The 12078-nt window shown below is 33.1% G+C and overlaps 1 protein-coding gene across 2 annotated transcripts in view; it reads right to left on the bottom strand.

The window, feature by feature from the left end:
- Nucleotides 1-12078, bottom strand: part of LOC127277434 (bifunctional heparan sulfate N-deacetylase/N-sulfotransferase) — a 79557-nt gene that overhangs the window by 29067 nt on the left and 38412 nt on the right. For both annotated transcript variants that reach the window (XM_051298540.1, XM_051298542.1), the window contains one exon: nucleotides 47-244. In XM_051298540.1, coding sequence (XP_051154497.1) covers nucleotides 47-244 — 198 coding nt within the window. The remainder of the gene's footprint in view (nucleotides 1-46; nucleotides 245-12078) is intronic.

Genomic DNA, 12078 nt, shown 5'->3' with positions numbered 1-12078 from the left:
AAAAAAAAATTATTTTTTATCAAAATAAAGAAAATAAAATACTCACTTTATCCGATTATACACTAAAAGCTCGGAGATTTCACGTCCCAATCTCGAGTAGAGTGTCTCAACAAAGACCAACACCTTGGGATCTATTCTGAGACGAGCCTCGCTTCGATGATCGGGTGCTGTTGGTAGTCTTGTCGCTCCTCGAAGGGTGGAACATCTTATTGCTGGCTCTGGTCTTGTGTTTAAATGAATCAAGCTGCAACAAAAGTTGATCCTTCACTCAGTAATTAATTCTCAGTCACGAGCCACCCTCTTCAAAAATTTCCATTTCTCTCCCCATCCCTCCCATTTGAAGCATTATGAAATATAACGTTCAATAGCTTAACCTAATAAAGCAAAAAAAAAAAATTCCCAAAAAACTTTCTCATTTTCTCAAAAAAAAAATAGTTTGCCAAAAAGAATTAGAAAAAAGGGGTATCGGAATGTCGGAGGGATTAGTAAAAAATTGCGAGAAAAATGTGGGAAAAATAAAAAATTCCATAAAAGTAGGCTGGGTCAAAAATAGGTGTGGCCAAAAAGTAGGCGTAGCCAGAAAAGTGGGAGGAGCCATAAAAAGTCGTGGCCAAAAGTAGGCGGAGCCAGAAATATTCGTGGCAAAAGTAGGCGGATCCAACAAAATGGGAGGGGCCAAAAGTAAGCGGAGACATAAACAGCCGTGGTCAATAGTAGGCGGATGCAGAAAAGTGGGAGGAGCCATAAATAGTCGTGGTCAAAAGTAGTTGGAGCCAGAAAAGTAGGCGGAGCCAGAAATATTCGTGACCAACAGTAGGCGGATCCAGAAAGGTGGGAGGGGCCATAAAGGTAGGAGGAGTAAGCAAAACATTTTTAGGTATAGCCAAAAGTAGACGGAGACATAAATAGGCGTGGTCAATAGTAGGCGAAACCGAAAATAGGCGTGGCTCATAAGTAGGCGGAGGCAAAAAGAAGCCGGAGCCAAAAATAGGTATGACCAAAAGTAGGAGGAGTTAAATTACTATGGGTGGAGAGTGGGTGGAGCCTATTTATTGAATAGGCGGAGCTTAATGAAAGTGGAAGGAGACAAAATACTATAAACCAAGCGTGGGTTAAGTCTATTTAAAAAAAAGTAGACGGAATATAAAAAATGTAAGTGGTGCCTAAATAGATTATTGTAATTCTAAAGTAGTAAATTACTTAAAACATTTTTAAAAAAAATTTTATCATAAATATTTATAAAAATTAATAAATTTTTTCTTTATCTAAAATTAATTTTATAAAAAAAAAATATTAAAAACCCACGATTTATAATTAATGACAGAGTGGATTTTAATGTGAAAATTTTGTTCTTGTTATTGAAATGATACTTAACATTATTTAATTGGGTATTACATACGAGATTAGCGTAATATTGTTTGAATATTTAAATATGTATATGTCTATATACTACATATGGAATAGAAAATCAAATTTCGAGTTCTGTTTGTGAAATAAACCAACTCGTTAGCCAGTAAATCAAAAGCAAAACTTTGTAGATGCTATACGGAAAATTGTAGACGTTGATGACCTGCATTAGTAAATAGTGTTTGTGTGTGTGTGTATTTATTTGTTAATTTGTGTGTGAGTATTATATATGTCACCATAAAGCGCTTGATTTCATATCCCCTTTGACTTTCCTCCCTTTGTCGGACTTCCATCATTAAAATCCTCTATCGCCACGCAAAATATTATATGTATAGAGAAATTTCCCTAACAGCGCATCACTTGCTCTTAAGAATTTATGCACAAGGTCCGGGAATTTTCAGCTTAGAGGCATAAATATCAAAAGGCCGGGTCTTATTATTATTATTATTATTATCACACACACATACTCTTGTTATTTAGGAACACTGTTCTAAATACCAAAACTTTTTCTCTTTCCTTGTGTGATAATTTCAAAAGAAAATATTATTATGAAAATTAGAAAAAAAATATTACAAAAATTACTATTTTACAAATTATTAAATAAACTTATTTGATATAAAAAGAATTACAAAAATAATTAAAATAAAACGAAAAAAACATTATTTTACAAATAAATAGTAGGCGGAGCAAGAAAAGTGGAAGGAGCCATAAAGTTAGGCTGAGTAAGCAATACATTTTAGGCGTGGCCAAAAAGTAGGCGTTACCAAAAAGTAGTCGGAGCCAGAAAATAGGCGTGGTCAAAAGTAGGCGGATCCAGAAAAGTGGAAGGAGCCATAAATAGGCCAAAAAGTAGGTGGAGCCAGAAATAGATGTGTCCAAAAGTAGGTAGACCCAGAAAAGTAGGCGGGTTAAAAGTAGGCGTGATCAAAAGAAAGAAGATCCAGAAAAGTGGGAGGAGCCATAAAGGTAGAAGGAGTAAGCAAAACAATTTTTAGGCGGCTAAAAATAGGCTTTTCGAAAAAGTAGGCGGAACAAAAACAGCATCCGGAGCCAAAAATAGGCGTGACCAAAAGTAGGAGGAGTTAGAAAAGTAGGCCAGCCAAAAATAGGCGCAGACAAAAAGTAGGCGGAATAATACTATTCTAAATTCCATAAATTTTCTCTATCTTTGTGTGCTATATTACAAAAAAATATTATTAAAATTATAAAAATTGTTTACAAAAATTACTATTTTACAAATTATTTTTAAAAAACATATTTCTTATAAAAAGAATTACAAAAATAATAATTTTCAATATAATAAAAAATAAGAAAATAAGACATTATTTTCCAAATAGTTCACATTTTTTAAACGTGTATTAAAATTTTTTGAAATAAATATTAATATTTAGTGTTTTTTTTTATAAAATGAAAATTCGAGGTGGAGGGAATTTCTATAAAAATGTCAATATTAAAAAAAAGAGCAATTTAAATCCAGCTTTTTTTCCTTGTCTGTAGCATATGTAAATAAATACGTCAGAATTCCAGAACCCAATGGGGCAGGAGAGAGGGGGGAGGAACGTCGTGTGTATAGGACGATAATCTTCGCGTTAACTGCTTCAAGACACGCAAAGAACCGCAGCGCAACGATGGCTGTATGCGATAAATTACACGTGAAGCGGCAATGCTCGACGATTTTGAGCCAATAGTGAAAGACATGTCTCTCTCTCTCTCTCTCTCTCTCTCTCTCTCAATGTATATATATATATGTATAGAGAGAGAGAGCAAGCTTTTACATAGCACAACAAATTTCACCCAAAATTGCGCCAGCGCAAACCATTTTTCTCCAAGTCGAATCCGATTATAATGAAAATTATCAGATGCGAGGATAATGGGATATAAAATAGCAAGAGAGAGAGAGAGAGAGAGAGAATTATATGAGTAGTAGTTATTTGTAAAACGAAATGAGATTTCAAGTTTAATGGCAAAAAAGAAAATTAGTTTCCATATACATAACCTCAAAAATTAAGTTTATGTCATATAATCAAGGATTATATTTTTTTGTGTTATTGTTTTTCCTCTGAAATGAAAAAAATCCTACAAAAACGAGAAAATAAATTCGTTAAGAAGTTTACAATTTATGACGAATTTAAATTAAAATAAATATTCGATCGCCGAATTTGGAAAAAAAAACTTTAAATTAACATATCAACCAAGCTATTCATTCAAAATTTATTATTTTCCAATACTTTTTTTCTACTTTTCACCCACAAATTTCAAAAAAAAATTTCAATACTAAATTTTCAAAAAATAATTAATTTTTACGACTTGTAGAAATAAGAGCCAAAAATAGGCAAGACCAAAAGTAGGCGGAGGCAGAAATAGGCGTGGTCAAAAGTAATTGGAGCCAGAAATAGGCGTGACCAAAAGTAGATGGAGCCAGAAAAGTAGGCCGGGCCGGAAATGGACGTGGCCAAAAGTAGGTGGACTCAGAAGAGTAGGCGTGACCAAAAGTAGGCGGAGCCAGAAAAGTCGGAAGAGTCATAAAGGTAGGAGTAAGCAAAACATTTTTAGGTAGGGCTAAAAAGTAGGCGGAGCCAGAAATAGGCGTGACCAAAAGTAGGCGGAGCCAGAAATAGGCGTGGTCAATAGTAAGTGGAGCGATAAAAGTAGGCGTGGCTAAAAGTAGGAGGAATAATTCTAATTACTTCACTGTACTCTCACATATCGTTTGGGTATAAAAGACCGACACTAGGGTTTACATCCAGAAAACCAAATATTAGGAGAATATATTATTAGTAATATATTTAAATTATTATTTTATTATTATTCTTTTTATTATTATTATTATTATTATTATTACTAGTGACAATAAAGTTATAAAGCCAGTCAAAATGGAACTAAAATTAATAGCCTCTCACATTGTGGTATATCAGTCTTCCAATTAAGGATGGCAGTCACGAAAGACTGATTTGAACTATTTCGCCTACTGCTTCTCTAAGCAGAGAGTGAGTGAGTGAGTGAACGAGAGACAGAGAGAGAAAGATATATAGATAGACAAGGTGAGCACGTACTTAGCCACGTAAGCTCCAACGGCGAACACGTATGTACGCGTAATCTAACTGAAATACGATGTCTCATAACGTACATCATAGAGCAGCAGTAGCAGCAGTACGAGACTACAACTTCACCCCCCTCCCCTAAGTGTCTAAGGGGCTATTATACCATCCCATTGGCTTATTAGTATAGTAACACACATGGTTCAATCTGACCCCAAAATTTAAGCCACGTGATTGGTCCGTTCCCCTCATCCCTTTCGAGAGAGAGAGAGAGAGAGAGAGAGACACACCGCAACCAAAATCTAGTAACACGTAAGCCTTAAATGCGAATTTACTGTTACGACTTTAGCCGTGTGACCGAATAATTTTGTGTCTTCGATTACACACTAACCTCGGAAATGTTCGCTTCGGATAAAATCAGCTTTCAGTGAAATGTACTCAAAGTAATCTTACAATCCAAATTAACTACATCAATGAATTTACGAGAGATTTGCGACGAAAACACAACATAACCTCAAAATGGCTTTTGCCTTTGAATAAAGTCACAAGAGTGAGAGAGAACGAGAGAGAGATAGATAGAACAGAAATTCAGCAAAAAATACTAATTCGATGATAGGTTAAGTTTTAAAATTATAGTTAAATGAAAAATAAGGTTCATTTATTTTTATTGCCTGCGAAAGATGTTTAAGTTTGCGGTACTTATTTAATGTTAAGTTAAAAAAATTTTTTTTATTACTTTTATTTTCCACGCCTCTTTCTGATGCTCCGCTTTCTTTTAGGAAAAGAGCGTGGTTTTATAAGCTCCGCCCAGTCTTTATACACGCTCTTTTCTAAAATACCGCCCATTTTTAGGTGAAAGGCGTGGTTTTTATAAGTTCCACGCAGTCTTTATACACTCCCCTTTCTAAAACACCGCCTATTTAAGAAAGGGCGTGGTTCGATAAGCTCCGCCCAGTTTTTATACACGCCCCTTTTTGAAGCCTCGCCTATTTTTTTTTAGATATAAGGCGTGTTTTTTATAAGCTCCGCCTTGTCTTTAACTACTCCCCTTTCTCTAACACTGCCCATTTTTAGGTGAAAGGGGTGGTTTTTATTTTTTCAAGGAAAAGGCGTGTTCGTGTGTAAAATAGTTAGCTGATACATTTCGCCCACTTTTTTTAATTGTTAACACCCCTTTTCAAAGCTCAGCCCATTTTTTAAAAAAAAGATAAGTATCAAATTACAGCTATAATTTCCATTAATTTTTATTGAACACGTCCTTTTTTCCAAAGATCCACCAATTTTTTTTTACAAAAAAGGCGTGTCATGCATAAAGTAGACAGCTGATTAGCTCCGCCTACTTGTAAAAAGTAGGCGCCACCATTATCAAAAAGAGGGGAAAAGAGGCGTGATTAACGTGATTCTTAATAAAAGAAGAAGGGCGAAGAGTAGAATAACATTTAAAGGAAGGGGAAAGGGGCGTGGTGACTTTGTAAAAGGAAGGAGGGAAACGTAAAGTTATTAATGGGAGGGAAAAGGAGGGCGTGGTCAATGAATAAAAAGTGGCACATGGGAGGGGCAAAGAGTACAATAATACTTGAAGGAGGAGAAAAGGGGCGTGGTTAGCGTGGTTCACATTAAATGGGAGGAGCCAAGAGTACAAAAGCAGTTGTGGGGAAAGGGGGCGTTGTTATCGTTATACACATTAAAGGGGAGTGGCCAAGGGTATAAAAACAGTTGAAGGAGGGGAAAGGGGCGTGGTTAACGTGATACTTAAAAGGGGGAGGGGCTAATAGTACAAAAACTGTTGATGGAGGGGAAAGGGGGTGTGGCTAGTATATAAAAATGAGAAATGTGAGGGGCATATAAATACCACAATTTCTGAGAGAAGGGGAAAAGGGGCGTGGTTATTTAGAAAAAAAATTAAAAGAAAAATACTAAGAAAATTTTTTTTACAGTAAATATTTTGAAAAAAATAACAATTTTATATAACTGCGTATTTTCTTTTATTTACACAAAACTGTAATTATAGATAATTTCCAATGGGCGTAAGTAGGAGGAGATTGGTAATTTGAAAAAAGTCGTGATCTTGTAAACTATTGGCCAATAAAACGGGGGGAGGGGGTGGTTAGTAATGAAAAAGAAGTGCAGATAATCAGAGTGCTTTGAGGGTAACTCGATTATCTACCAGGAGGCAGTACTAAGAGGTGCGCAACGTGGTAATTCGATCTCAAGACTCCTATCTAGTCTTGCCTTCTATTTCCTATTTCACCCTTCGCTATACCTCCCCCCCTCTCTCTTTCTCTCTCTCGACCAGAAGCAATTTTTACTGCACTTTAATCGCGCTTCGATAGGCGACAATGCCGAGTGCAATCTAAAATAGTTGTCGTTGAAACCAACGTCGAATTTTTATTTTTTTTTATTTTCAACGACATTATTAGCCACCTGGTCTCGAGATGAGAATTTTTCTTTTTTTTTTTTTCACCGTAAAATTTCTCTCGGAAAGTTTTGCACTGCAAAGAAGTTTTCAATTGTGATTAATGTTCTTTCAAAAAGATTATTAAATCTTTTTTTTCCATTTTTTTTAAAAATTGTAATTTTTTTACAAACATTTTTTTTTTAAATAGAAAAAAAAATTCTCTATATTGTAAAAAAATGTTCTCTTATCTTTTTTTTCAAAAAAGATGTTTGTGTAAGTAATAAAAATGTCATTTTAGAAAAAATAAATAAACAAAGTTTCAAAAAAAAAAAAAAAAATATCGTTGCAAGTTAGAGAGAATATATTGCGACGCAAAAGGGGATAAAAAAAATTGCTTGGAAAAAGATATTAATTCTTCTCTAGCGACTGGGATTTTTCTTGTTTTTTTTTTTTTGTTTTTTTCATCGTGTCTCTACTATCCCCAACTATCATCCCTCTTAAAGAAAAGTTTCGCGTTCAAAAACTTTCAGGGGCCATGAAATTTTCATGAAATTCTTGAAGCGCGTCGCACGATGAGGTACATCGTAATTCTGACTATATCCCACAAGGACGATAATGAGCCCGGTTGGCTCGAGTCGATCTCTCTCTCTCTCTCTCTCGAAATATCCCAACGCCACTTAATCTAATAATTTTTAACGAAGGCAATGAATCTTGATTCTTTGAATAGAAAAAAAAAACTTTTTCCAAACCGTTTTTAAGGGAAATTTAATAAAATTCCTCTGAATTGTACAATTTTTATTCTAAAGAATTTTTTAACTATTTATGTTTTTCGAATATTAATAATAAATTTTTGTTTTTTAATTTTGAAAAATACATTTCAAAATTTTAGTCATTCTTTTCTATTTTACTGTAAAATTTTTGTAAAAACAAGTAAAAAATTCCTTTGAAATAATTCAATTGGTCAAATAATTTTTAAGTTACAGTGATTTTAACTTTAGACCAAAATTCGGTGGCCGAATTTTAAAAAAAATTTAAAATCAACATATCTCGAAGATTTATCATTTAAATGAAAAATTTTCAAGTACTTTTCTTTCTATTTTTTTTTTTTTGCAATAAATTCGATAATCTAATAATAGAAATAAAAAAATGAAAAAAAATTCCTAATCTAAATTTTTGTGATGTAAATCATACAGTAGAGGAATAATTTGTTAAAGTGTTGTTTATATACGATTATGACGACTGTGTGGTTGTAAGTCAATTGTTCGTGGCAAACAATGTCACGTCACCTCGCACTTGAGACAGTTAACAGTTTACGCACTTCACCCACAAACTCACAGTCTTAACTCAATTCGAGGCTCGCCTGCAATAAACAGAGAAGACGATATGCTTTAACCAATTGACGTTTCCCGGTGGTGGGAGAATTTCTCTTCAAACTTTCATTGCAAATTGAAAATAGATTTAAAAAAAAAAATTGAATATTTATAACATTAATAATAAAAAAAGATAATAATAATAATAATAATAATAACAATAACAATAATAATAATAATAATAATAATAGTAATAATAATAGTAAAAATAATAACAATAATAGTAGTAATAATAATAATAATTCTTTAAATCAAAGATATCTTTTCTCTGGATGTATATTAATTACATAATATTTTAAATTATATGCAAATATATATATAAAAAAAAAAATTTTGGTTTCAGATGACTGCGGGCGCGAAAGAAAATATAAAACAAAGTGAAGCGGTTTCCAGAAAAAAAGGTTGTTTAATATTAATGATAAATAATAAAAAAAAAATTAAATGCAATAAAATAAATTGTAAAAAAAACAATTTAACATGATTTTTTTTTTTTGGAAATTCATTTTTTTTTTAAATATATACCCCTACTGTATATATATATATATAAATATATGTAGAAAGAGACATTGTATTGAAAAATAATTGAAAATGTCCAAAAGCGTCTCTCTCGAATGAATCAACAAAAGAACGACTCGATTGGTTATTTGCGCACCTACGTATCAATGAATTTCCCTTTTTTTTATTATTTTTTTTTTTTTTTTTTTTTTGCATCCTTGTTTATTGGAGATCGTTGTGTTGTAGAATAACTGTTCCAACGCCCACACATTGCCTTCGAGCTTGTACACAGCCGATCAACTATATATATATATATATATATATATATATATATATATATACCCAGTGAAAATCGCGTTGAATATGTTTCTCTAACACGCGAGAGGTGGGGAGAGAGTAATAAAAAAAAACAACAAAAAAAAAACAAGCACTCATGCAGTATTGTGTGTGTGTGTAAGAGAGAAAAAGACCCTAAAGCCTCATGCACGACAAGCGAGCCAATGCGCGTACAACGATTCAACACGACGCCTGTTCACACGAACGATAGATATATACATATACATACACCAAACCCATTCCAGGAAATGATATGGATCGTCAATTATGAAATTATAGAGTAAAAAATTTTTTTTATTTTACCATTTTTTTTTTCAAATAATTATTGCGATAGGTGAATAAAAATTATGAAAACTTGTTCATTGCGAAAAAATGAGGAAAAAAAGTCGCTTGGAGAAATTAAAAATTAGAAAAAAATATTCCGAGTTATTTGTGATTTATTAACGAACGCTCAGTTTGGCCGATGTTTTTTTGGCCTTGGAAGTAAAAGCATGGCAAAATTTAAAAGAGAAAATAAATCACGGAAATTTGTTTGTTTTTTTTAAATGGGCGGGGCTTAGTAATTATAGGCGGGGCTATTAGGGGTGTGGCTTACTTACTCCGCCTTTTAAGGAATAAAGGCGGAGTTTATTAGTGACAGATTTGCTTCTAAAGGCGGGGTATTAGGGAAAAAATACTTAAGGGCGGGATTAATAATTATTGGGCGGGGCTATTAAGAGGCGTGTTTTATTAGCTTCGCCTTTAATATGATAATCAGAGTTTCTTAGTAACAAATTTGACAAAAAAGGCGTGGCTTTATATGGGCGGGACTATTAGGGGCGTGGCTTATTAGTCAAAAGATGGTTCTCGGGAGGGAATTTGGGCGGTAAATAAGGGAGAGGCTTAGTAATTATAGGCGTGGCCTATTAGCTCCACCTCTAATCTTAAAATTTCAAAATTTTCCTCATATTGTCACTTCTAGAACAAAAATACATGTTTAGAAAAAAAATTATAAAAATTAATTATTTTTTTAAAAAAATAAACTATACAATTTCTGTATCATGCACTAGGTTGTCGTTGTCGTTTTATCGATGTCAACTGTTTTTTTTTCACCCAACACCCTTTATTTTTGCTTGTACACTTGTATATTGTGCATATATTTAAATGTAACACACATAGAGAACAGAAGAGAAGTACTTTGACTTCAACTACACGAAACCCTGCGTGATTAAGTTCCCATGTCCTTTTGTATTTTCATCGCGGTTGAATTAACTTGTAAACTGACTCCCGTGACAAAAAAAAGGAAGTAAGAAAAAATAAAGTTTTCTTGCTGGAAGTATAAAAAAAATTTTTTTTTTTCCCTATAATTATAAAATTATTTTTTCTATGTTTTTTTTTAAAATTAATTCGTAAAGCAGTTAGTTGATATACTCCGCCCACTTTTATTTATTATTTACGCCCTTTTCCGAAGCTCCATCCATTTTCAATGAAAAAGGCGTGTCCTTTGTAAAACAGTTTATATTATCCGCCTACTTTTCTTCACGCCCCCTTTTAAAGTTCCACCCACTTTTCAAGAAAAAGGCGTGTTCTTCGTAAAATAGTTGATATTCCCCGCCCACTTTTTATAATTCACGCCCCTTTTCGAAGTTCCACCCATTTTTTTTTGAAAAAAATTTTTTTAACGTTTTGGAAATTTTTTAAATTCTTTCCCCCACTCTTTCTTCGTATTTCTTGACAGATTTTACCATGAGCGCCATAAAAAAAAGACTGTTAAATTGATGCTGGCATTTTTTTTTTGTTCCTCTCGCACTTTTTAGATACCTCAAACTAACTTGAAGTCCTCCTTCTCTTACCCATCTAACCACCCCCCTCTCCACCCTCTTCCTCAGCCCTCTCAGTGCTTTTTACGAAGAGTCACTGCACGCTACTAAAGTAGAATGGGGGCAAAATCGAGTACGAGAGCGGTGTGTAAAAACTTTTAGGAGAAATAGCTTCTCGTTGTACGAGAACGCCGCGTCTCTCCTGAGAGAGAAAAGATGGGGGAGTAGGGGAGGGGAGTGGTTTGAAAATGGAGAATAGGAGTGTGGGGGTGGATGACGTGATGGTATATGGTATATATATATATATAGATATATAGTTTCCAAGAAAATTGAGGATGAGTTTCCAACCAGCAATTTACGGGGGTACGTCCAGTGAAACTGATTTTCCGCGGCGACAAGATTACTTTTTGTCCGAAACGCGATTTCAAAAAGTTTCGAGATTTCATTGAGATGTGTATGTATGTGTTTGTGTACGACAAGAAAAGATCGTCTCATGGGTGCTTTCACTAAAAAAAAAAAAAAAAAAAAATTGTCTGGTTTCGAATTTTGTCACGCCCCATCAAGTCTTGAAAAATATTTACTGAAATGAATGAAAAATGTTTTAATCATCAACAACGAAAAAAAATTACAAAAGAAAAAATCCTTCACTCATCATCACCTTTTTGTAGAAATTACTTTCTTCATTTAAAAAAAAGAAAAAAAAAGTCAAAGAGCAAAATTCTCATCATCACAAGAATTTTTTTTCCTCACACTAATATCACACGCATCTTTACATTTTCATTTGTAAGAAAAAATTTTTTTTTTCTCCTAAACAATAATAATAATAATAATTTAAACAAAAATGTTAATAACAATAATAATAACAACAATAATAAAATAACAAAAATAATAATAATAATAATAAAAATTATTATAATAACAATAATAAAAATTATTATAATAACAATAATAAAAATAAAAATTTTAAACCAAAGCGTAAATCGACATCGTGGTTGTATTAAAAAATTTTCGTTCAATACTTTAATTAAAAGGGAATGCCTTTTTAATTTATATCACCCAATAGATATTTGTCAGTTACGTATTCATGTGAAGCGTGAACGCATCATTGTGAATGAGTGAACTGATTGACGTATAATTGCCCAGAGAACTGTAGTTCAAATTGCTTTGGAAATTTTTTGTATTTTAATACTTTTGCCCCCCCCGCCCTCTCATTTCTCCCCTCACAACCCTCTTTC

This window comes from Leptopilina boulardi, unplaced genomic scaffold (assembly GCF_019393585.1).
Source record: "Leptopilina boulardi isolate dan_hultmark-lab unplaced genomic scaffold, ZJU_Lbou_2.1 LbouV2_169, whole genome shotgun sequence".
Taxonomy (NCBI): Eukaryota; Metazoa; Arthropoda; class Insecta; order Hymenoptera; family Figitidae; genus Leptopilina; species Leptopilina boulardi.
Note: the sequence above shows the minus strand (reverse complement) of the source record. Positions and strands in the feature narration are given on the sequence as shown.